This window comes from Oncorhynchus tshawytscha, linkage group LG09 (assembly GCF_018296145.1).
Source record: "Oncorhynchus tshawytscha isolate Ot180627B linkage group LG09, Otsh_v2.0, whole genome shotgun sequence".
NCBI classification, from domain to species: Eukaryota; Metazoa; Chordata; class Actinopteri; order Salmoniformes; family Salmonidae; genus Oncorhynchus; species Oncorhynchus tshawytscha.
The window spans coordinates 64,741,160-64,766,817 of record NC_056437.1 but is presented as its reverse complement, the minus strand read 5'-3'; the positions used below and the strand labels follow the sequence as shown (position 1 = coordinate 64,766,817).

The 25,658-nt window shown below is 42.3% G+C and overlaps 3 protein-coding genes across 8 annotated transcripts; all 3 read left to right on the top strand.

Moving 5' to 3' along the window:
• Positions 1-471: 471 nt before the first annotated feature.
• Positions 472-5,988, top strand: thoc6 (THO complex 6). Its single transcript, XM_024422975.2, has 13 exons — positions 472-610; positions 948-1,039; positions 1,274-1,338; positions 1,544-1,647; positions 1,769-1,806; positions 1,974-2,022; positions 2,113-2,184; positions 2,386-2,488; positions 2,626-2,675; positions 4,531-4,593; positions 4,924-5,034; positions 5,183-5,311; positions 5,744-5,988. Exons 1-13 carry the CDS (start codon positions 596-598, stop codon positions 5,822-5,824), a joined length of 972 nt encoding a protein of 323 aa, XP_024278743.1. The 5' UTR covers positions 472-595; the 3' UTR covers positions 5,825-5,988.
• Positions 5,989-6,309: 321 nt separating this feature from the next.
• Positions 6,310-12,116, top strand: si:dkey-16l2.16 (ras-related protein Rab-35). Of its 3 annotated transcripts, none has more exons than XM_042327224.1 (8): positions 6,312-6,752; positions 7,557-8,342; positions 8,481-8,652; positions 9,133-9,183; positions 9,340-9,463; positions 9,754-9,878; positions 11,037-11,161; positions 11,552-12,116. In XM_042327224.1, exons 3-8 carry the CDS (start codon positions 8,592-8,594, stop codon positions 11,699-11,701), a joined length of 636 nt encoding a protein of 211 aa, XP_042183158.1. In that variant the 5' UTR covers positions 6,312-6,752; positions 7,557-8,342; positions 8,481-8,591; the 3' UTR covers positions 11,702-12,116. The 3 variants fall into 3 exon arrangements, with proteins under 3 accessions (XP_024292763.1, XP_042183158.1, XP_042183157.1); XM_042327223.1 differs by having other exon boundaries at positions 6,313-6,752; positions 7,557-8,322; XM_024436995.2 differs by lacking the exon at positions 7,557-8,342 and having other exon boundaries at positions 6,310-6,748.
• Positions 12,117-19,042: 6,926 nt separating this feature from the next.
• rnf25 (ring finger protein 25) lies at positions 19,043-25,597 on the top strand. 4 transcript variants are annotated; one of them, XM_024422725.2, is made up of 10 exons: positions 19,043-19,124; positions 21,854-21,922; positions 22,517-22,613; positions 23,047-23,114; positions 23,241-23,310; positions 23,544-23,615; positions 23,821-23,967; positions 24,149-24,238; positions 24,438-24,575; positions 24,692-25,597. In XM_024422725.2, exons 1-10 carry the CDS (start codon positions 19,108-19,110, stop codon positions 25,493-25,495), a joined length of 1,572 nt encoding a protein of 523 aa, XP_024278493.1. In that variant the 5' UTR covers positions 19,043-19,107; the 3' UTR covers positions 25,496-25,597. The 4 variants fall into 4 exon arrangements, with proteins under 4 accessions (XP_024278493.1, XP_024278506.1, XP_024278498.1 ...); XM_024422730.2 differs by having other exon boundaries at positions 19,095-19,164; XM_024422738.1 differs by lacking the exon at positions 21,854-21,922 and having other exon boundaries at positions 19,093-19,124.
• The last annotated feature ends 61 nt before the right edge of the window (positions 25,598-25,658 follow it).

Below are 25,658 nucleotides of genomic sequence, written 5' to 3'. Positions count from 1 at the left end.
GTGTTCATTACAACAGTTTTCCTAATGTAATGGGTACAGTTTCTCCAAAGAAAGTTGAGAAGCATCTGGTCTATCTCCTTGCTTATTTTACTGTCAAGATATAAAGATAGAGCACCATATGTTAGTCCAGAGATACCTTCAGCCTTGGTTATTAGGACTCTACCTTTTAAAAATAAGTCCCTCTGTAGCCATTGATTTAGCTTGTTCTGTTTTTTTTTAATAAGAGGGTTAAAATTTAGTAAGCCTCTAGACTTCTGATCCTTTGTAATGGTTATGCCTAAATATGTAAGTTCTTCTTTTACTGGAATACCATAATATGATGGCGTCACACAATCTTTGACAGCTATGAGTTCACATTTAATAATGTTAAGATATAGACCAGTCGTTTTGGAAAAAAGAGTATTATCTGTCTCATTCTCATTGTTCTATCTGTGGCTTCTATCGCATCCGCGATTTCATGTCCCAGAATGCTTGTAAAATGTGCTATGACGTCATCTTTTGGCGACTGGTTTAAATGGGAAATACGACATTCTCAAACATTAGTTCAACAATATTTAGATTTTCTGACCCTTAAAACGGTATATTCGTCTGCACAATGGGCCCTGTCGAGGTAACAATTTCTACCGTTTATGCATTTACACTGTTTTCTTCTGGCCATATCAGGAATAGTTATGCAATCAACGGAAATCAAGTCGTCTGTTCCGATAACACGATTGCTAGCAATGTGATCGTAGCTGAGTTAGTTTGCACTAGCTACATGAACGCTTACAGACATGTTATTAGTCATCTAGCTATCTACATTAGTTAGCTAATGTTACTGTAACGTTAAACATCTAGCTAGCACTATTTGTATCATGCCCATTCAATATGTTTTAAAATGCTGCTATTGTTTTAAAAAAATCTGATATATTAATTACATTAACTATGTGTCACTGTTCTTCGTCCAGCACCTCCACATGTCCGTGTTCTCCCAGAGTTTCTCTCCCTGTGGGCGCTTCCTGGCCGCCGGCAACAACTACGGCGAGATAGCGGTCTTCAGGTGAGACCTAGCGAAGTCGAGGACATGTCGTTTACTGGCTGCTTGCACTTTGAGTAGTGACAAATACAATGATATGAACATAGATTATGTAATCAGCCTGTCTCTGCAATAAACATGTATAATTTAAATGTTTGAATGGATAAAGCACATTTTTATCTGAGACGCCCACGTCCAATGTATCCTATTTACTTGGGTTCTTTACAGTAAATTGCTATTTTTAATAATTTTCCCCAGTCTCTCGTCAGCGCTTAGCCCAGATGCTACAGATCTGAGCCAGACACCCATCCTCACATTTACTGGTCAGTCTCTCTTTCCTTTGATGTGTTGAAACATTCTCTACTTGCTACTTTATGGTTGAACACCAGTGTGAAATAGCTTTCAAGACATGCTGTATCTCACCCTTCATCCCTAGATTGTGACACCTGTCTCTGTCTGCTCCTCTTACCCCTCTTCTATTTCTTAATTTTCTGTATTTCTCCCCCTCACTCGTTTATTCTCTCTCAGCTCACGAGGGGCCCGTCTTCTCTCTCTTCTCCACGGACTCTCACCTCCTGAGTGCCGGCAATGGAGAGATCAGTGCATGGAGCTGGGCGGAGCTTATCAAGCGGGTAAGGCTGTTACAAGATAAAGCAAGCCTACCAAAATGAATGGCTGTTTAGTGTGAACAGTATGTATTTCTATACAGTCTATGAGGTTATGTGAGATGGACTCTGTCTCTCTCTCTCCCAGAATACCAAGGCTGCTTGGACAAGGAGGCCAAATTACAAGTAAGGCACCACTCGGCCGTACATTTGTTTTGAGAAAACACATGAAAGTTTGTCCGTGTGTGGACTGTGTACATTTGTGTTGGTTATTTTATCTCCAGATGATTGTCTTTGCTGTCTGATGCTTGTAGCCAACAAGTGAGTATGTTCGTAAATGCTCCTCTTTGCAGATCCAGCCTGGAGATCCCAGAGATCAATGCCATGACTGTCAATCCCACAGTGAGTGTGCAGACACTTTTCAGATTCATTAAGTACCTCACTGTACTGAGACAAGTTCTCTATTTAATTATCTCTCTCTCTCGCTCTCAGGAGAACAGTCTAGTGATTGGTGGAGGGGACAATAACATCCACATAATGGATCTGGAAAGTGGTGTCTTTAAGGTTTGAGAGAAATTCATTTCTTCGATTGTGTTTCAAGATTCAGCAATGTGATGTTGAACATTTATATAAATATTATTTGTTGCTACATCTCTTTTAATTTCTTTCTTTCTTCCAATTATTTCTCTCTTCATCCTTCTCTCTCGCTATCCCACACTTAACCTTTATGTTCAATCTCTTTATTGCTCTCCCTCCCTTCCCCAGTCAGTTTTGCAGGGTCATACAGACTACATTCACTGTCTAAGTGTGAGAGAGAGGGAGGGGGAGATCCTCTCTGGGGGTGAGGACGGCGCTGTCAGGATATGGGGTGAGTGACGGATGAAGCAACCTATTACTGCTTCAGGTTCCCTTGTCAGTCACTGACACATCTGGAATCAATGCATGGCTGTATTACATTATACTGTAGTGTTGTCATGTATCTCACTCTCTGAGCTCCGCCTACAGACCACAGGACCGGCCAATCCGTGCACTGCATTGAAGTCTACAAATATGAGGTAAGATATTGGGATGGATGGGTGCCTGCCCCTACCCTCCATATGTACAGAAGTTATAATGTAGCATTTCTTACATACAAAAGTATATTTCAGTTATTTTTTTCTTCACCAAAAACATGTTTATGTGTTTATAACATGTCTATAACCTGTTTTGGTGATTTCTGGTATATCATCAAAATAAATCAATCTCCACCTATTTTTGTACTAATTAAGCAGTTGTTACCCAATTTAAGTACAATACCATTGGAAATTAATGTTGAAAGTTCCATTTAAATATTCCTAAAACTAAGTTGAAAATGATGCTGTTGCTTTCTGTTGACCAGACATATTGATACGTGTGCAACAATGGTAATCAAGGAGCACCTTATAAACTGCACATGCACCAAAAACCCTGTATTTTGTCAAGTGACATTAAATCACTCATCGATGGGGCGGGGAGTATATGCACAGTTGAAACAACCACGGCTCAAAATACACATGGAAACTGGATGTATTTTTACATCACTGGTTAAAGGAAAACATGCAGAACAGTCAGCTACATTTTGTAATGTAGAATTTTGGTACAGGGGTCACCAAAACAGAAAGACAAACTCAACACTGTTTTTGTCAGTCACTCCTATCGATTATCACGTTGAAATCAATTGTTGCACGAGAGGAGGGAGATGAGGTTGTTGGTAAAGCATGACGCTTGCAACGCCAGGCTTGTGCGTTCAATTCCCACAGGGGACCAGTACGAAAAAGTAAGAAAACGTATGCACTCACTATTGTACGTCATTCTGGATAAGAGCATCTGCTCAATGACTAAAATGTAATAATGTTGCATGTCCTGTTAAAACTAACACAGCTCAAAAAGCACACGGGATGTGGGAATAATGTATACACCACTGGTTAAAGGACAATTTGTAGAAGACAGGTAGCTACATTTTGAAGTTGTATTTTGATTCAAGTGGGTCGCCAACGCGGTAAGTATAACCCCACACTTTTTTTTGTTAATCAATTCCATCGATATCACGCTGGAATCAATAGAACGGGGCGAACGTTTGGGGTGTCGCCCTGTTTTGATCTAACACTATTCAAGGCCACACGGAAACTTGGAATAACCTATACATTGTTGTTTAGATGAGAATGTGTAGAAGGCTTCTATCTATATTTTGGAATGTTGATTTCAGGAGGCTGCCATCATGGAAAGGGGGGGGGGGCTTTCTGTTAACTTCAACTAATCACAACCCTCCATAGGATATCAACAGTGACAACGGTTGGCTGCTATTTAAGTGATAGTTTGACTGTCAAATTTGTGCATTGGTGTGTGGTTAGCGTCTTTTATAGAGAACTGCCATTTCAGAAAGAAAATGATGGCTGCCTAAGTCCTGCGAACCCCAGCGCGTATGACAAAATCAGCAGTATAAAACCAAACATATTGATATGTTTTAAGCAATTGATATTTTGTCATCGTGTTGACTATACATTTTTTATAATAACATCACCAATCTGAGGTAAAAGGATGTGTAATCCCCCCCTCCAATTTCATGTGGTCAAAACATTAGCTTGTGTAGTTGGGTAATATACATTTAATTAGATATGGCAAAATAATTATCTTAATTTAGGATGATAGTAAATCAAGAAAACAGATTTATTTCAATTATCACTTGTTTAACGGTTTAGTGATGACAAAATGCTCCTTAACACAATTTAACCAGACAGGTGGTCTTCACTAGAGCCTGCATAGGGCCTGTGCAGCAGGCTGAACGTTTGACATCCATATTATATGGCACCTTTCTGCAGATTGCTGAACAAAATACACATCAAACTACAAACAAAATCTTTCTCCCTTCTGTCTCACTCCCTCTCTTCCTAGGAATGCGCCCGCCCCCAATATGGCAAGTGGATCAGCTGCCTGACGACAGAATCTGATTGGATGGTGAGGAAAGGGCAGCCCTTGCAATTAGTCAACAGTCCCTTCCCCATAGGATGAGCTCTCTCTCTTTCTAGAAATTGTAATGACTTGTTCAGTACCTCAGTCTGAAATGTGGCACTTATGTTATCAGTGTGGCTGCCGTGGCGATGCGTTAGAACAGTCGACAAGGTCAACTCCACCTGTGGAATGCTGTTGTCGTTTACTCCTTCGGGATGAAATTATTTGCAATGCAGATACTGTAACATTACTCAGCATTTTCCTCCTGTAATTTGATCTCCTTTAATGTAATTAAATAATTCTCCCTTACCCCTGTCCCTTATTTTCCCTCACCAGCTCTGTGGAGGAGGCCCATCCCTCTCTCTATGGCACCTCCGCTCCATGTCACCCACCTCCATCTTCCCTCTCTCCGGATGCCAGCGACAAGCCAACTTTTACCAGGACATGGTGAGACGTGTGTGTGTAATCTTCAGGGTGTGTGTGGGTCAGACTGTGTGTGAAGGGAGAAAGAGTTAATTGGTTTGTCTTTCTCCAACTGTAGACACTAGTCCGTCTGTTTGTGTGTGTGTATTTGTGACCTCTCTCCCGCCTGTAGATCTTGTCGGTGGGCGAGGGCCAGTGTGTGTCCCACTGTCTCCTGGGGGGAGAGGTAAAGGCTCAGATCCCCTGCACCCCCCACTCCCTCAACACGCTGGCACTGAACCTCAACAGCACTGATAACAGGGTGAGAGTCGTTTAGACAAACCATCTGAACACTACATTACTCATCCAACCCCTCAGGTTAAATTTCCTTCTTTGCTTGTCCCGCTTGTGGTCTACCTGTTCTCGTTCACAAATCCTGTGTGGCTCAGTTGGTAGACCATGGCGCTTGCAACGCCAGGGTTGTAGGTTCGATTCCCATGGGGTACCAGTACGAAAAAGTAAAGTTATTATGCACTCACTACTGTAAGGCACTGTGGTATGGAGCGTCTACTAATGACTACAATGTAATAAATAGTTTTGTCCACATCAAAGCTTCAGTACATGGTATAATTGATATTCAGTTTTGATATGGTCTGTCGATATGGTTGAGTTTTGTTAAGCAGGGACAGTAGTGGCTTTCAGTGTATGAAGGACGTGGTTGTCATGTTGTGTTCTGTTGTCTTTGCTGTTCCAGGTGCTCACAGTAGGTGGAAGCAGTCACCAGATAGACGTATTCACCAACCTGTCCTACAGAACCTTCTCGTTGTCTTTCTGAGGACACACACACACACACAACCCCATTTAAGCTCATAATGTGCTGTCTTGGATACTTGTATTTCACTATTCTGTACCTTTGCTCATGCCTCTCTTGTTCTAAGGACTCCCATTCCAGGATTCATGTTTTTTATGATAATAAAATATTTTGATCACTTTTCCAAATCTGTGCTTCAGTCTTGATAAATTTGTCCCGGTTTTATGCTCTGAAGGAATAAATTGTCTGACATATCTGTATGTATTGTCTACATAAAGTCTTTGATTATTCCATTTAGAATTCTAGAATATTGGGTTCCCTCCCCAGTTTTCCTATTTCATATTTGCAGCGAGTGTAAGTAACCCTGCCAAATACTACAATAATCCCATTAAAGAAGTATAGTACAAACAGCCCTATTTCGTTTTTTGTATGTATTGATGAGACAAGATAAAGCACATTGAGCAAGAAGGGAGATGGGATGAACAGAGAGGAGGGAGAAGCACATGATTTGGATGAAAGTAACTCAACAACACTCAGGTGTGGCCTGAAGACGTCGGGCCGTGGACCAGTCTAAGGCTCCGAACTTTCCTGAGTCATCCCCCCCCCGGAACCAAGACGTCTGGAACGGTCAACAGATCCTTGCATTTCTTCTTCGGACTGACCAATTGCACAAGTCATCGTTTTGGTGATCGCAATTGATCATTTTGTAGCACGACGCGTTTGAAATACGCATAGAAATTTAGCTACGCTAGAGGAATTATTCCTATACCCGTTATCTAGCCGAGTTGTGTTTTGCGTTTATCAAATTTCCACGATAAAGTAACTTTCGTCTGTGGGCGAGCGGCTTGCTCATGGCAATCCCCAAAGATCCCGGATACAAACGAATCTAGCCTCTGCTCAGACAGTCACTGCTGATCCTAGCTGCTGATAATGCCCTCTGGTTACATGGTAGGTAAGTGTGTTAAACCCACATTTCTATTGTTTAAACTAAATCAAACGTTGTGGTTTGTGTCATCAACTGTTTTTGAATTGTTTGCGATTGTACCTAATTTACGACGAGTGTTAATGTTGCGTCCTAGCCAACTTGTTTTTCTCAGACAGCTGACGATTGTAGGGACTGGGGAGGGACACTTTCCCAGGATTTTCAGTAATGTTTTCATTGTTAATCACGATGAAGAAGAGGCCCTAGCAAATATTTTAACTATGTACCAATGTGTCAGGATTCAATTTCAAGAACTAACTTGCTCGCCCCTTGTACTCTTTCCTGTTTTTATTATGGAACAAAAAACTGTCCTCCAGTATTTTTTATTCTTTCGCCCTAAATCGGCGACGCGGACAGACATGAGGGATTCTTGAGTTGTCCCTGAAAATACTTTGCTCACTTAGTGAATATCAAAGAAAAGGTATGTTTCTATGATACCTATATCCTCTCTTCTATTTAACCATATAACATTTCCCCCAACGTTTGTTTTAACTTCTTCCCAATCCAGCTCACCTTCAACCATACATGCAAGCTGATGTTTCATGTGGTTAATATAGGCCTATATTTAATGAGTGTGTGGAGAGAGGGCAAACGGTTGGAAACGTTAAATTTAGAGACAGCTGTTCTAGTGAACAGGGAAGGGAGGGTGCATACAGGGACTGGGTTGGCATACAGTCAGGGAAGTTTTGACAATGACAGACTACAGACTGTCTCCTCACTCTGTCTCTGTATATTGTCATTGATAAATGTTCCATACAGACGGTTATTTTTCAGGGTATGGTCCAAAGAAGGGAGCTGAGGAAAGCCTGAAACAAACCAAATACTGTGAAGGCGCCCACCATTTCTCCGCCCATAGCTCAGAGAGGAAGTGAAACCAAGGGATTGAGACCGAAGCAGTTCAATGGATGAAAACGTTGCATGGACTGTAGATTGAAAGAGGAAGAACTTCATCCTCTCAGATTTTTGCTTTTGGTCTCTGCTTGTACAACCTTTCAGGCCCCTCTGCCTGTTATTTTGTTTCTTGTAAGAGGTGCGTGATAACTTGACGCAGAGATGACAGTGAGACTGTGGGATAAGCAAGAGTGGTAACTGAGAAGAGCAGTGACTTGAATCCTTACATCCGTATGCTACCCACTGGAATATCTAAGTATTAGCTAATCAAGCAACAGCAATCCGTCTACCTTGGACACAGACTAACAACTGAGCACTTTCAGACGCTCATGGATGTAGTGACTGACTGCCAGAACGCAATTTGACGAGGATAGTCTCTTTGCCCATGTGTAGAGTTTAACGTGTCAGAAGTCCTTCACCGTCTGTCACTGCAGCCCAACTTTAAGGGGGAAAAACACTTTACCGGACTGATGGAAAGAGAACTTAGGTAAACCTGTGATGAGTCGGAATGTGGTGCTGCAAATAACTGGGAATCCCCTACTGGAGTTAGTGGGAGGAACTGGAACTGAGGTGGAACCAGAACCAACCGAGGCCTAAGCACGACAACTGAATGCCATGTACTAAACTGGAAATACGCTTGATTTAACTGGTAATTATTGCACTTGCGAGGTAACAGGAATAGTTTGTAATATTGAATAATAATTCTGGACTGGAACTGATCTGGGAAATCAACTGGAAATTAAATTGCAATGTAAGTGTTTTGTGGATGTTTTCTGTACAAAATTTTCTTCCATTCTGAACTGGTAGCGTTGGGGGGGAGACTGTTTCATCCTGGGATTTGGGAAGACTGGAATCTGTTCCTGTGGAACTGCATTTATTGGGAGAGGATTACTGAAACCAACAGCACTGTCTGCAGAAATGGCGGGGCCGGGAAAGGACTACAACCATCTCTTCAAACTGCTCATCATTGGAGACTCCAGTCAGTGCATCTTAACTTCCATTTTCATACAAAGTTCCTGTGGTCCCTTAGTGCTTACTCTGTCTGTTAAAATAGTAGTGTAATTCAAGTGTGCCGTGCTGTTACACTGATGTTTAGCAGGCAGCTCATATTGTGCGAGTTGTGATTTAAAGAATTTTGTTAATAATACGGCTTAATCTCCTTATTAACACAGCAAATATCAGTCAATCTGCTTGTCATTGGGTGATTATGATGAACATGCCTCACTTACTCACCAAGCTTACAGCTCTGATGACTTATACAAAGGAGACTTATTTGTCGCTAACTCTTCAGACAATATGATAGATTTTAAAACATTTACCCATGCTCTAGTGATGTGGCTTGCCATATGTAGGCTACTAGTAATGGGACAGTAAGTAGCCTGATACTGACTACTCAGAAGTGAGTGAAGAAAGGCCTAATCACCTAACCTCTCATCCCTGTCTGACCTCTCTGTTCTAGATGTAGGGAAGAGCAGTCTACTACTACGATTTGCAGATAACTCCTTCTCTGGTGAGTTGCTGTTCTCTATCTGGTCAATATATATACTATTAAACCATTTGAATGCGAGTGGTTAGGAACTGTGTTTTTAAAAATATTTTCTTCAAGATTGTGAATGTGTGCTTAGCATGTTGTGTGTGTTTCTAACCTTTCTGCTTTGGCCTGCAGGTAGCTACATCACTACGATCGGCGTGGACTTTAAGATCCGTACGGTGGACATCGATGGGGAGCGAGTCAAACTGCAGATCTGGGACACGGCGGGCCAGGAGCGCTTCAGAACCATCACCTCAACGTAATCTATCATCTATATCAATGATCTATCTACACGTATAGAAGCTATATATCAATACGAACGCTGTTTATCACCATAGTTGGTTTGAATTTACTCTCAATTTCAGTTAGTTTCATTCTTTCAGTTTTATAGTCATTAACTCAGTGAAGTGCTATTGATACCAGCCCGGGACAAAGTGCCAGCCAACGATAACTATCACCCGAAAAACAATGCAGCGATTTCCTGTTTTTATACAGTACTCTTTTACAATCCTTTGCTATTTTCCACTTTCTCCCTGTTTCTCCTACCAGGTATTATAGAAATACCCACGGTGTGATTATTGTTTATGATGTCACCAACCCAGAGTCGTTTGTGAACGTGAAGAGGTGGCTTAATGAGATCACTCAGAACTGTGACAACGTCTGTAAGATCCTAGGTGAGTTTGGTGTGCTGAGGTGATGGATGGATGAAGAGTAAAATAGATAGAAAATTAGGAATGAAGAAAATTCACTGAGGAATGACTTAGACTTCCAGTCCAATGTGGTAGTGTTATGCCTGATTGTGAACTGATAAACATACACTATATATACACAAGTATGTGGACACCCTTTCAAATGAGTGGATTCAGCTATTTCAGCCACACCCATTGCTGACAGGTGTATAAAATCAAGCCCTCCGCCATGCAATCTCCATAGACGAACATTGGCAGTAGAATGGTCTTACTGAAGAGCTTAGTGACTTTCAACATAGCACGGTCATGTCATAGGATGCCACCTTTCCAACAATCATGTCCAAGTGCTGTTGTTGCTCCTAGACGGTCCCACTTCACAATAACGGCTCAGCCGCGAAGTGGTAGGCCACACAAACTCACAGAATGGGACTGCCGAGTTCTGAAGTGCGTAAAAATAATCTGTCCTCGGTTGCAACACTCACTACTGAGTTCCAAATTGCCTCTAGAAGCAACGTCAGCACAAGAACTGTTCGTCGGGAGCTTCATGAAATGGATTTCCATGGCTGAGCAGCCGGGGCTGTTTTTCATGGTTTGGGCTAGGCCCCTTAGTTCCAGTGAAGGGAAATCTTAACGCTACAGCATACAATGACATTCTAGATGATTCTGTGTTTCCAACTTTGTGGCAACAGTTTGGGGAAGGCCCTTTCCTGTTTCAGCATGACAATGCCCCCATGCACAATGCGAGGTCCATACAGAAATGGTTTGTCAAGATTGTTGTGTAAGAACTTGACTGGCCTGCACAAAGCCCTGACCTCAACCCCATCGAACTCCCTTGGGATGAATTGGAATGCCGACTGCGAGCCAGGCCTAATCGCCCAACATCAGTGCCTGACCTCACTAATGCTCTTGTGGCTGAATGGATTCTTGTTAGAAGATTGCTGCAAGGACATCTAGTGGAATGCCTTCTCAGAAGAGTGGAGGCTGTTACAGCAGCAAAGGGGGGGGACCAGCGCCATATTAATGCCCACGATTTTGATGAGATGTTCAACGAGCAGGTGTCCACATACTTTTGGTCATGTAGTGTACTATGCTGTCCAAAACATATTTCATTCATCCCCACTTCTTTCTCTCGCCCTCCCTCAGTGGGGAACAAGAATGACGACCCCTCCAAGAAGCAGGTGGACTCCCAGGATGCAATGCGTTTCGGGGAGTCGGTTGGCGTCCGGGTATTTGAGACGAGCGCCAAAGAAAACATCAACGTGGAAGAGGTGACCCTAGTAGCCATGTTCTAAACTCAGGGTGTACCTCATTCACTTCCTCAGTAATAATAATAAAAATCAAACTAAGCCTCATATCCCAGATGTCTTTGGGAAAGCTGAGCTTGAGACCTGATATGGCTCTCACACGGAATTATCAGTTTATTATGCTTTTTTTAATGACAAAAAATATATAATAATTACACTGCCAATAAATTGTCCACACCAGTGTGACCATGGTCATCTCTTATATCTCTAAAACAGTTAACTTATTTCAACTTAGTCCTGGTGGCTAATTCCCTTTCCAAGGAATAGCACTTCCGTGTGTACTGGTATGTATCTGGGTGTGTATGTATTTTACAGTCATTGCCCTGTTTCTTTCCTTCTCTCCTTCCCTCTCAGATGTTTATGGCTTTCACTCACATGGTCCTTCGGACAAAGAAGCAGAGTCAGAGTCGTGCAGAGAGAGAGCGGGAACGAGAGAAGGAAACGGTCGACATCAATTCTCACAGACACAGAGAGAGAAGGAAGAGGGGGAAGAAGTGTTGCTGAGGGAGAGAAAGGAAGGCGATTTTCTAAGATCAGGACAGACCAATGGAGAGTCAAGCATCCAAAGTCTGTCTGCACTCATGGGGAAAGAGCCAGGACATTACATGTTGACATTGCACTGAGGCAAGATTACAAGAGGGTAAGGACAGAGAACCACTATTATGTGCCGAATTTTTACCTTAGCAGTTATTTTTTATGAATGCATAATAATGTCATTTTATCATTAAAAGGGAAACTGGATCCCCACTGTGTCAAACTGTCATTAAAACCCCTAATTTAGGAAATACACTAATGACTTCAAAAGTGACTAGAGTGATGTATCTGTCTTATTTGTAATGAAAAAGACTGTCGTGAAAAATGTAACATGTCTAAATAAACAGTGAGCAATAAAGTCAATGTGTACCTTTTATATGCAATATAGGCGATGTTGTTGCCGGTGATGTCTGGTGAGGACCTGCCTTACAACAGGCCTACAAACCCTCAGTGCAGCCTCTGTCTATTGCGGACAGTCTGAGCACTGATGGAGGGATTGTGCGTTCCTGCATGGTGTAACTCAGGCAGTTGATGTTACTATCTTGTACCTGTCCCGCAGGTGTGATTTCCGGATGCCACTGTAAGGACAATCAGCTGTCCGTCCTGTCTCCCTGTAGCGCTGTCTTAGGGGTCTCACAGTACGACATTGCAATTTATTGCCCTGGCCACAGCTGCAGTCCTCATGCCTCCTTGCAGTATGCCTAAGGCACATTCACGCAGATGAGCAGGGACCCTGGGCATCTTTCGTTTGGTGTTTTTCAGAGTTAGTAGAAAGGCCTCTTTAGTGTCCTAAGTTTCCATAACTGTGACCTGTCTTAGCGACCGTTCTACAGGTGCATGTTCATTAATTGTTTATGGTTCATTGAACGAGCATGGGAAACGGTGTTTAAACCAACGTCATACATCTGCCCGATACAATTGAAACTGGGATTAATCTGTGAAGAGCACACTTCTCCAGCGTGCCAGTGGCCATCAAATGTGAGCATTTGCCCACTGAAGTTGGTTATGACGCAGAACTCCAGTCACGTCAAGAGGATGAGGATGAGGGTGAGGATGACGAGCACACAGATGAGCTTCCCTGAGATGGTTTCTGACAGTTAGTGTAGAAATTCTTTGCTTGTGCAAACCCAGAACTTCTTCAGCTGTCCGGATGATGAGGTGAAAAGTTGTGTTTATACAGCAAATCCCAGCACCTGCTTGTGAAAAGCTGCCAATTTCACATGAAGTTTACCCACAATATAGGGACATTGTAGTACAAAAGTAAGCCTTCGGAGCTTCTGAAAAACAAAATGAGGTACAATATTCCAGAAACGGAGGTTTTTTGAAGTACCTTTTAACCCAGTTGACTTATATCTAATTAAAGAAAGTGAAGTCTAAGACATTTAGACCGCCATCACAAACCCTGTTGGTGATAACATCTCTTTTTATCTTATATGGCTTGTTTTTCCATGTGAAGTTGTACAATAGCCTTTCTATCTACAGTAAGTGGATTTGGGAATGTCAATAGATGAAAAAAGATCAGATGCACAAGATAGCCCCTCAGTTTTGGATAAAAGCACTCTCTTTGGAAGACTTAAATCCCTCCCTAACCATGAGGATAATACATTTTTTTGTAGATTCAGTTACAGGATTCAAATGAAGATTATTCTCAGCCTTAAGATTTTTGGTAATCTTTACACCAAGGCAGGTTACAGTATCTTTTTCCATAGATGTTACAATCTGCTGGATTGACAGCTCCTTTCAGAACAAACATCTCACATTTGGAAAGATTTAAATCCAAACCTGAGATTTTGGAGAACAGCTTCACGATATCCAATGCTAATCTAGCTTGTGACATCTTTCAAAAACAAAGTGAGGTGTCATCCGCCAGTTGGGATATCTTGATCTCTTTGGCCTGGAATGTAAATGCCTTCAAATTTACTTTGATAAACTAATGAGCATAAGGTTTGAGATAATAACAAAAATAAAAAAGGTGAGATTGGACAACCTTGTCGTATTCCTTTCTAAATGTTAAACGTGGAGGATATTCCATGACAGAGTTTAACACAGCTATTGCCACCATTATACAGAGTTAGTATCAACAATGACCAAACTGCAAATGTTTAAGGTAATCAAAGATAAAATTGTAACTTACGGTATCAAATGCTTTCTGAAAATTAAAAAATCAGGTAACAGGAAAGTCATCTAATACATCACAATTCTCAATCTAACACTAGCCTCAGATTATTAGATATATGGTGCCCTTTCATACATATTGATTGACATTCATCAATCAGATCATTCAAGCATATTCAATCAAACCTTTTCACAAAGATTTAGTCTATAATTTTGTAATTGTCATTTAGGAGTGTGATTGGACAGCAATTATCAATAATTAAGAGATCCTTGTGTGGTTTATGTATGAGAGTAATAACCCCTTGCTTCAGAGAGGCAGGTAGTTCTCCCTTCTTTATAGCCTCCTTAAAGGCTTCAAGTAAAAATGTTGCTATTTCTTCAGAGAATGTTTTGTCAAATTCAGAGGTTAATCCATCACAATCTTGAGATTTGTTATTTTTTTAGTCGAGCAACCCCATATCGGATGTCCATAATGGATAAATCTTGACAACAAGACCGATTTGAATTCTTCACTAACCGAGTTAACATTCTCTATTGAATAAAGGAGAACCTTAGAGTCACTCAAACTGTTATCTAAGGAGTAAAGATTCTCATAAAACTTAGTGGTAAAGTCTGATAACAACTCTCTGTCCTCAGAGGTTACCCCATTAATTGTAAATTATTCGAAGTATGTTGAGTTCCCCTCTCCTCTTTTCAAAATTAAAAAGTATTTACTGTTCTTTTTGCCTTTTTCAAGCCATTGTTTTCTGGATTTTATGAAGGCACCTCTAGCCTTTTCCTCATAAAATGTATCTACTGTAGTTGATTCTTTCTCATGAAGTGTGATATCAGCTATTTTCTCAGAGAGCTTAGCTACCTCGCATCTTCTTAAAGCAAGCCATTTCCCATAAGTAATACAGGCTGAGTGGATAAAAAATTTCAGCAGTTCCCAATATTTCCCCTATTCTGCATTAGAGGTAGCTAAATTTCAATAAACAGAAATTAGATTCTTAATCACAGTTTTTCAATCACCATGCAATAACAATGAGTTATTCAATTTCCGAGTATTTCTTATCATCATTACTGCACATTCTTACAGTCAGCCATATGACTTTATGATCATCAGGACTGCAGGCAGTATTTTTACCTCTACAGTGTTGGGCTCAAGACTAGAGGTTATCACCCACAAGTCAATTCTTGATTGTAGTGAAGATCTCTCTTACTCCATGTGTATTGTTTCTCTCCAGGATTTTTAACTTTCCATATGTCAATTAAGTCCAGGATTTGACAGAAAGTCACCAATTTGTTCACACCAATGTTAGGCCTATGGGGCAATCTATCAGTCTCATTATAATAAACCATATTAAAATATTAAAATCTCCACCAACTATAATCTGACTGGATGGATATTTTCTCGTAAAAATGTAAAACATTTCCTCAATTTCCTCTAGAGTAAGTAATTTGGAGGACTAGAACAGTATCTATATACAGTATATTACACAACACAAATAATCTGTCCATGTGGTTGATGACCGCTACTAGCAAATGTCCATTGGTGTCTATTTGAGTAAACAAAAATGTCCCTTTGAAATTGTCTGCTAAAATGTGGCGGGCCAGGCGCATGTACGCTGACACGGTCGCCAGGTGTACGGTGTTTCCTCCGACACATTGGTGTGGCTGGCTTCCGGGTTAAGCGGGCATTGTGTCAAGAAGCAGTGTGGCTTGGTTGGGTCGTGTTTCGGAGGACACGTGGCTCTCAACCTTCGCCTCTCCCGAGTCCGTACAGGAGTTGCAGCGATGAGACAAGACTGTAACTACCAATTGGATACCACAAGGGGTAAAAGTTAAAAATATAAATAAATTGCAACCCTAGCTGAATGATTAGTCCCGTGGGCCAAGATAATGTCACTGCCCCACTGATTTTTCAAAAAATGATAGTCCTCTTTGCATGAATGTGTAAATAAAAAGGTGCTTCATAATTGTATTAACAGAAGTCTTAACTTGTAAACCATAACACCACAATTCAAAACTAGAATGATCAGTTTGTTAAGGGGAAGGGGCTACCTTATAAGGATAAGGTGGAGCAAATCCCCTAAGTCTAATTTATTTTTTGTCAGCGAAAAAGGCTCTGATTCCCCTGTAGTACCCACCCTTTCCTTGATTTCGGGCCTGTTGGACGAGAGGCCACTACTTTGCCTTTGCTGCCTTGTGTGCTGCAGTCAGGTCCTCACCGAATCAACATTTTCTCTCTTTCAGAAAGGTGCTTTCTGTTGCTTTCTTTCAAACGGCATCTCTCGCTGTGCGGAAAGCAAACTGAATGATGATCGAGCGGCTGCCGATGGCATCTTGCTTTGTCCCAACACGATGAACGGCATCCACAGCCATGTCCATATATCCTTCGTGGAAGTCCAGAACCACATGGTTACAGATGTCTCTTACTATGTGCTTGACATTCTCACCCTGGTCCTCGGGGACACCACAAAGCCATAGCCACCGCCGTATACGGTATCACTCAGCTTCCGACAAGCGCTCTTGCATATCGGCGATGGTCTTCTCCTTTCTAGTACATTTATCAGAGGTTGCAGTGGTTGCACGTTTAAGCTCTCCGATACTCTCATATGCATGATTCAGGGTCATCTTGAGGTCAACAATTATTTATGTGTTTTCGTGTATAATTTTTTTGTTTATCTTTATAGTGACAGCATCAATTATGTTGACCTAGAGTTCACGCTAAGACAATTCTGTCTCTGTCTTTTTGGGTGCAGGACGATTGACTAGAGTTCCTGAATCAACCGAATGTCCAGATTCCTCCATTTCTTCTCCTGAGGAGTCGGGTGGTGTTTTCTCCCTGGTGTATGAGTGGTCAGTTAGCAACTGCCTTCTTTTTTGCCAAGTTTCCGATCAAGTTAACGGTCTACTGAGCGTTGCTCTCTGTTGTGTTTACTATAAACCAAGTTTTGTTACATTTAAATAAGTTTGAGAGGGATAAAAGTTACTCGGAGCAAGATGAAATCCCATCTGCACTCGCCTCCATCTTTCTGGAACCCCCTCAGGATGAAGTTGGTGAAGAGCAACTTTAGAAACATGCAGTCGACTGCAGCAGAGAGGAAGAGAGAGGCTGAACTTGGCGGAAAATCTGTCTCCCTCCAGCTGGTGGCGTTTTTTTCATTGTTTCACCCACCAAGCAAAGAGATTTTTGTATGGAGGTCAATGAGAGTGTTGAATTTGGTCACCAAAATAATGTATGGCATATTTACTGAATTAGGTTTATTTGATCTAATAGAAGTTTTGTAATGCTTAAGTTATGAGTGTACTGATATAAGCAGGAGACGTGACATCCCGGCAACTTTGAGAAAAAATCAAATCAAACTTTATTTGTTACATGCGCCGAATACAACAAGTGTAGACCTTACCGTGAAATGCTTACTTACAAACCCTTAACCAACAGTGCAGTTCAAGAAGAGTTAAGAAAATATTTACCAAATAAACTAAAGTAAAAAATAATAAAAAGTAACACAATACAATAACGACGCTATATACAGGGGGTACCGGTACTGAGTCAGTGTGCGGGGGTACAGGTTAGATGTCATTTGTACATGTAGGTAGTGGTATTAGTGACTATGCATAGATAATTACCAGTGAGTAGCAGCAGTGTACAAAACAAATGGGGGGGGTCAATGTAATAGTCTGGATTAATTATCCAGCAGTTTTATGGCTTGGGGGTAGAAGCTGTTAATGAGCCTTTTGGTCCTAGACTTGGCGCTCTGGTACCACTTGCCGTGCGGTAGCAGAGAAAACAGTCTATGACTTGGGTGACTGGGGACTCTGACAATTTATTGGTTTTCCTCTGACACCGCCTATTATATAGGTCCTGGATTACAGGAAGCGTGGTCCCAGTGAAGTACTAAGCTGTACGCACTACCCTCTGTAGCGCCTTACAGTCGGATGCCGAGCAGTTGCCATACCAGGCAGTGATGCAATCGGTCAGGATGCTCTTGATGGTGCAGCTGTAGAACTTTTTGAGGATCTGGGGACCCATATCTTTTCAGCCTCCTGAGGGGGAAAAGGATTTGTCGTGCCCTCTTCACGACTGTCTTGGTGTGTTTGGACAATGATAGTTTTCTGGTGATGTGGACACCAAGGAACTTGAAACTCTCGACCCGCTCCGCTCCAGCCACGTCAATGTTAACGGGGGCCTGTTCGGCCAACCTTTTCCTATAGTCCACGATCACCACCTTTGTCTTTCTCACATTGAGAGAGAGATTGTTGTCCTGGCACCACACTGCCAGTTCTCTGACCTCCTCCCTATAGGCTGTCTCAATGCTGTTGGTGATCAGACCTACCACTGTGGTGTCGTCAGAAAACATCATGATGGTGTTGGAGTTGTTTGGCCACGCAGTCGTGGGTGAACAGGGAGTACAGGATGGGACTAAGTACACACCCCTGAGGGGCACCAGTGTTGAGGATCAGCCTGGCAGATGTGTTGTTGCCTACCCTTACTACCTGGGGGGGCGGCCCGTCAGGAAGCCCAGGATCCAGTTACAGAGGGAGGTGTTTAGTCCCAGGGTCCTTAGCTTAGTGATGAGCTTCATGGGCACTATGGTGTTGAACTCTGAGATGTAGTCAATGAACAGCATTCTCACATAGGTGTTCCTTTTGTCCAGGTGGGAAAGGGCAGTGTTCCTGGAGTGCTCTGTAAGGGTGAAGGAGATTGAGGTGGCAAAAGTTAGAGCAGTAATTTGAATCTCCTATGCGAGGCAATTAAAATAATTGAGAAAACAAGTGATGCTAGTGAAAATATGGTAGTGGATGTACCACAGCCTGTAGTAAATGTTTGCTGCCAGTCAAAAGACACCCTGTTATGTAAAAAAAGAGTGGGTTTTGTGGTGTTCATTGCCACAGTTATAGACTGTATGGCACAAGTCTCAAAGAAGTCTAAGAAACTGGACATTTTTCTGGCTGTGGCAGAAAAGTTTGGGGGATTTAAGGATTTTACATCTGAAGACTTGCAAGGGGTACTGGTGCCGGAAGACCCACCCTCCCATGTTCCCCTTGAGCCTTTGTAGGGATCAGATCTGTTTTTTTTAAAAGAAATGTTGTTTGATTTTGTTTAGTTTATGAATAGATTTTGGGGTCATTTGAAAGTTTTTTTTGGGGGTATTTAGTTCCATTTTTGGTCATCCTGTTTCCATCCCACACAGTAGGTGGCGGGATACACATTTAAAATGTGAGATCGCCAATATACCATAGAAGAAGAAGTAGTCCCGGTCGGCAGAACGAAGATGGCAGCTGAAAGCGAGTGAGTTTGTTGATGATAGCGTGTAGGTGGAGAAAATGTGGTAAATGCCTGTATAATACGTTCATTCATATTCAATACAATTTAATTGAATATGTATCTTCAAATAATATGTACGTTGTAGATTGTGGTTAGGTAGCTATGTGTCGCTAGCTTGCTAGCTCCGGCGGCTAGCTACATACACCCTGTTGACTAAACGACACTGCTGAGTGCAGGGTATGATGCGTGTTGTGATCATACGAAAAGGCTCTTGCAGGCAAGCTGTTTGTTCAGCATTGTAATTTACCAAAGAGATTACATTACATACAGTGCTAGTTACCTGACATCCATTTAGGAAAATAAACTTTGTGTATTTTCCTATCGGCTTGAACCAGAATCTGGCCTTAAAGGAGACGTTGAACGTGGCGAGGAGAATCGACCAGATTCTGGTTCAGTGCTACGTCGTTCCATGTCATTTCAGCAAGCCATGACACCCACCATCTCAGATTGTTCTAAAATAATTTCCGTAGTTAGAAACCGATAACATTAGCAGTCCTGACACATTGTTTTGCTGAAATGTAATTGATCTGAGAAATTAATAAGATTGATTACACCCAAATGGGCTATTTAAATGTATGGGATTCATAATATCCAATAAATATAGTACCGAACATCCGGTTTTGACCCTACTTTTTTCTAACAATGAGTAAATCATGAAGAATCCAAGGAAATGGTCAAACGCCAGCCATGGACCCCTCGCACCAAACTCACCGCAACGAGTGACAAGTAGTATGGCGCTGCGGCTCGGAGTATTGTTTCTTTGTCTTATGTAGTGTATTCTCATAGAATTTGTTGATTTTTATTTTTCTCCTCCTGTTCAGAGAATTTAGTCTTTGAAATTGTTAGGTTTATGTCCTATCCTGCATTCTGATATTACCAGGTTCTGACCACTAGATGGTGGTGTTCCTGCTAGTATGTGATGATTATTTATTTATTTTTAAACAGCCACTCAGTGTTAAAGGGATAGTTAATCGAAATCACAATTACATTGGTTTCCTTACCCTGTAAGTGGTTTATGGACAAGGTATGACAGCAACCCATGCTTTTGGTTTTGTTTACCTGGCCACTGTTTCAAATGCTAACGTTTTAGCATTTGTGACACACATCCAATGCAAGTCAATGGGACAGTGCCTAACAGAAAGTCTACACCCCCTTGGATTTCTTTACATTTGATTTAGTTACAAAGTGTGATTAAAATGGTTTAATTGTCATTTTGTCAACGATCTACACAAAGTACTCTGTCAAAGTGGAAGAAAAATGTAATTTATTTTTAAAGATTAATGAAATACTTACACCTTTATTAAATAGGTATTCACCCCCCTGAGTCAATGTTAGAAACAACTTACGATTACACCTGTGAGTCTTCTTGGGTTAGTCTCATATGAGCGTTGCAGGCTGTGTCACATCCGGTTGTGATTGGGAGTCCCATAGGGTATAGCACAATTCGCCCAGCATCGTCCGGATTTTGCCGGAGTAGGCCGTCATTGTAAATAAGAATTTGTTCTTAACAGACTTGCCTAGTTAAATCAAAATTCTTCATGCTCTGTCAAGATGTTGGGTATCATGGCTTGCCATAGATTTTCAAGCAACTACTGAGTATGCTCAGTTCAGAAGAATGACTGAATCTTTGTGTCTGGGTAGTTTAATACATCATCCATAGCATAATTATTAACTTGACCATGCTTAAGGATATATTCAATGTTTGATTTATCTACCAATCACTGCCCTTAATTATGAGGCTTTTGAAAAGCTCCCTGTTCTTTAGTTGAATCTGTGCTTGAAATTCAATACTTGACTGAGGGAGATGTTGTGTATGGGGGACAGAGGAAGGGGTAGTTATTCAAAAATCATGTCAACACCCTTTTCAAACACAGTGCGGCTATCTAACTTGTGTTATTTGTTAAGCCAAATTTTACTTCTGAATTCATTTAGGCTTGTATAAACAAATTGGGGGAATACTTATGTAATGACAATTTGAGTTATTACATTTTGCCTTTTCACTTTGACTTTATGGAGTATTTTACATAGATCAATGACAAATGCTAAGTTAGTGGACGACAACCAAAGCATGGTGGGGTTCTTATAAAACACCTCGAGCCGCACCGTCTAGTGGTCAGAACCTGATGATGTAGGATGAAACATAAACCTAACAACTTTAAATACTAATTTCTCTGAACAGGGTTTTGAAAACCATCACCAAATTCACTGGGAATACATTACATAGGCTGAAGAAACAATACCCTGAACCGCAGCAAAATACCACTTGTCAGACAGAGAACTAATACTATATACTCATTGTTGGAAAAAAGTTTGGTCCAAATCAGGTGTTTGATTATTATTATATGAATCCTATAAATTAAAATTGCCAATTTGGGTGCAATCAATTACTTTGGTTTTTCAGAGATCAAATTATATTTCGAACAAAATCATTTCTGAACAGTCTGAGATGGTGGGTGTCAATCCTCTTTTGTGTGCTTTGAGGTTAAACGACCCTGCTGTCATTTTATAGCTAGCTTGACCATTTACCACGCATGGTTAACTGAGCTATGCAGGGTCTACATTCTTACATTTGGTTTCGCTAGTTAATGATCCTGCTCTGCAGTAAGTTAATGCGTTACAGTTCAAGCCATTTCTGCTGTAACATCCAGACTGTTGCATCATTCATTGACATTGGCTACATCTCCTCTCTACAGTGTGCTGTCTGAGATTGAGGTTCTCCAGTCCATCTATCTGGATGAGCTGCAGATTAACAGGAGAGATGGGTGAGCCACTCAGTTTGATGATAACCCATGCCCCAGAACACCACTAAGACCTCACTTTGATGGTAGCAGTATTTTGCTGACTCATGAATCTATATAAATACCAGCTGTAGCCTGGTTGCAGATCTGTTTGTGCCCTGGTGTGGCATAGCAACAAATGACAAAGTAACTTGGTTCACCTTAAGCACATACAGTATAGATCTGTGACCAGACTATAATACTATACACAAACACCACACGCCATTGTATCAGAGGTGCAGTGTGCTAGTTAGCTATGTTTTTTTGTTGCGTCACGAGGTTGGACCAGATAGAGGGATATTGCAGGTCTGTTGCATCATACTCAGCTGATTGTTGCGTTCCCTCCTCTGTATTCAACATCCTGTCCTCCCAACTGCTCTCTGAAGAGGTCTGTCAGCCTTCACACTTAAACAGACATCTCTTTCTGCCCTCTCTTCTATCCCCGGGTGTTTTACTATAATGTATGAGTGATTAGCCTCCCCCGGCCAATGGATAAGACTAGATGAATAGCTGATAGACTTCGGGCTTTGAAGTGGGTGCGTGTGTTTAATTGACATTCTCTGTTGCTCTCTCTTATAGGGGATGGGAGGTGAGTCTGGTTCTATATCCCTCCACGGGTGAAGATTCCCTCTCTCAGTTTGTGCGACTCACCCTAACTTTGACTCTCGACTTGCAGGTATGCTCATATTCCCTGCTACCTTGTCCTTTGCAATCCATTTGATTGTAAAAAAAAATATTCCCCGTCCCCTGGCTTAGGTCATGCATTTAGGTTACTTGTGTAAAAAAATAAATAATAATAATTGTGTACCCCCTAAATATACTGGCCTTCCCTTCTCCTGGAGAGCTACCTACAAGGTGTGTACACTTTTTTGTGTATTGGTGCAGGGATGTAACAAACGCCTGCTTACCCAGTAGCTCTCCAGGACCGGAGTTCATGGGTCCCTGTGTGAGTTTTGAGACAACCCTCCATGTAGCAACAACACTTCCTGTCTTTGTGAAAGTTTTTCCTCATGCTCTCATAATTTCCTTTCCTTAGAACCCTGTCCTTTTCATTCTCAGGACATGCCACTTTCAAATGTTATAAACTGATCTCTCTTTCTCTTCCTAAGTATCCCTCCTCTCCTCCCTCCATTTCCATCCACAACCCTCGGGGTCTTTCTGATGACAAGCTGTGCAGGTAACGAGAGTAAATCTGTTGTCCTCCATCTTAGGTTCATTGTAGTCTGCTCTGATGAAGGGTAGTTTAATTTAGTTTATGTCCCCTGTTGCTTGCATTGCTCCAAGATTTCGCTCTCTCTCCCAGTGTGCAGAAATGTCTGCAGACAGAGGCGGAGTCCTGCCTGGGTTCCCCTGTGTTGTACCAGCTCATTGAGGCCAGTTCTCTTTCTTTCTCCCCGTTTCTCTCATTCTCTCTGTTCTTATTTGAAATCTCTTAGTTGGAGACTACAGTAATTTAAGAACTGTATTTGTGATATTATAATTAGAACTGTGGATCAAGGATGCCCTTTGTCCTGATTTAAAAAAATGTTTTTTAAATTTAGGAATGTATAAATAGAGATGAATATCAAGTACCTGACTCGGTCCCTCTTTTCTCTGTCTCTCTCAGAAAGCCAAAGAGATCCTGACGGAGAGCAATATTCCCCATGGGAACTGCGTCATCTGCCTTTACGGGTTTAAGGTGATCTGTTTTAATTAGTATTTCCATTAGTCCACACAAGATGAGAATTTAAACTAGTCGTCCTGTTTGAAACACTCTGTAGCCCATGTTAACACCAATCCAATGCTTTTGAAATCCGTGAGGGGGAGTGAGCAAGTGGACACAAAATGGAACCGCAGCATAGTGTGTGATGTAAACCTTGTCCTCCCTTTCTGGTCTGTCCCAGGATGGGGAGGCGTTCACCAAGACCAGATGCTACCACTACTTCCACTCCCACTGCCTAGGCCGCTACATCACCCACTCTGAGACTGAGCTCCAGGAGAGGGAGAAGGAGCTGGAGCAGGACAAGACACGGGAGAGGACCGACGATGAGGTGAGATCAAGTATCCATATGCAGCAGTAGAATTGACTGGGAGTTGCTGAAGTGGAACTGCATTTTTGGGGGGGGGTGTCAAAGTATTTTTTTCTATTTTTTTGCTATATTCCTGGAGATTTTAGTGATGATTCATTTAGTGGTCATTTTGACTGGCGGTTCTTTCTCCCTCCCCCTGTAGGAGCTAACCGTTGTGTGTCCCGTGTGTAGAGAACCTCTGACTTACAACGTTGCCCAGCTCCTGTCCAATCCCGCCCCTAGCTTTCCAAAGGTAAAGACATAACTGCACACACTGACGACACACTGTACTGCTATTATGTTGCTTCTTGTAGCTGTTCTTTTTTCCTCTAACAGTACAGTCATAATTTGGCTTGCAATTTCAACTACACCACTTGTGGTACACCACACCTTCAATTATAGTGGCTGCTATTGCAAATGCATCCATTTGTGCTGACCTCTACTTCACTCAGCTGGAGGGAGCGGTGATAGGGGTGGAGTTCCGGCAGAAGTGGGCTGAGCTCCAGAACCTTTTGGAGCGTCAGAAAGCAAAAGGCGGGATTATTGACACAGAGGCGGAGTCTAACCGCTTCCTCATACATATTAATGAGGTAAGGAACAAGGAGGGGCTTAGCAAACAATATTAGCTGAAGTGTGTCTGTTTGTGAGCGTACACTTTCCTGATGATGTATCTTAATTAAACAACGTTGCGACTTGTTTTTCACAGCCACCTCCCGACTTGGACAACGTCACCACTGACGGGAATGCCTCTCCCAGCCAATCACTGCTCTCCCTTCCCCCTGCCTCCACCAATCAGATCACAGCACCAAAGCTGCAGCACGCTGGCCACTCGCATCGCAGGGGAAGGCCAGGTCACCAGTACTGGCACCAAGGGCCACAGGGCCACTTCAGGGGCATGAGGAGGGGAGGGAGAGGCAGGCCCCACACCCACCCAGGGGCGCCTGTACCCCCCACTGACCATCTGGACAAACTCTCCCTGTCCTCAGAGAAACATGACAACTTCCACAGTGCTCCTCCTGCCAACTCTCACGACGCACCGATCAAAGCCAGACTTCAGGAGAACTCTAGCCACCCAGAACTGGGACAAGCACAATTAAGCCAATTGGAGAAGGAAGAAGGGGAGGGACGTACGGAGCTAGGCCAACAAGAGGCTCCAGTTCCTAAAGACGGTCAGCCAATAAGCAAATCAAGCCTGGACACTCCTAAAATGGACATCCCACCTAGCAACGGCATGGAAATGGAGCCTGGGCGAGGCCATAGGGAGAGGGGAAGGAGGAGAGGCTCTCGCGGTTCAGCGCAACAGCCTGACCAATGGCAAGAGCGGTATTTCAGAGGAACGGACCAATGGGATGCTCGGGGGGGCAGGCACCATCGCTACTGGGACGGGCGAGGTCAGCGAAGCAGGGGAGGTGCCAACTACCCCCGTGGCAGAGCTCACATGGCTGGTGGGAGGGGCTTCCATCAGAGTGTGGTAGAGGGAGAGGTGGAGAGAGAGGGTGCTGCTCTATGACAAAGGGACAAAGGAGGAACTAAGAACAGCTATGTCTGTACCTCCATTTACATTCTCGATACACCTAAAATAAAGCTTTGCATTGTCTGGCACCTAAGTGAACCGGTGTGTCCTGCCTTCTTTCCTATTGCCGTTTGAATTGTTGTTGTCAGTGGGCAGTTGT

What these genes read in the sequence shown, in the direction of transcription:
- rnf25 (XM_024422725.2), top strand. An exon ending in GGGAGAGGACCGACGATGAG is followed by an intron (nt 23,968 to 24,148) that starts GTGAGATCAAGT and finishes CTCCCCCTGTAG; the next exon opens with GAGCTAACCGTTGTGTGTCC. An exon ending in CCGCCCCTAGCTTTCCAAAG is followed by an intron (nt 24,239 to 24,437) that starts GTAAAGACATAA and finishes TACTTCACTCAG; the next exon opens with CTGGAGGGAGCGGTGATAGG.
- si:dkey-16l2.16 (XM_024436995.2), top strand. An exon ending in TGCAGATAACTCCTTCTCTG is followed by an intron (nt 9,184 to 9,339) that starts GTGAGTTGCTGT and finishes TTTGGCCTGCAG; the next exon opens with GTAGCTACATCACTACGATC. An exon ending in AAAACATCAACGTGGAAGAG is followed by an intron (nt 11,162 to 11,551) that starts GTGACCCTAGTA and finishes CTTCCCTCTCAG; the next exon opens with ATGTTTATGGCTTTCACTCA.
- thoc6 (XM_024422975.2), top strand. An exon ending in ACCCATCCTCACATTTACTG is followed by an intron (nt 1,339 to 1,543) that starts GTCAGTCTCTCT and finishes ATTCTCTCTCAG; the next exon opens with CTCACGAGGGGCCCGTCTTC. An exon ending in CGGCGCTGTCAGGATATGGG is followed by an intron (nt 2,489 to 2,625) that starts GTGAGTGACGGA and finishes CTCCGCCTACAG; the next exon opens with ACCACAGGACCGGCCAATCC.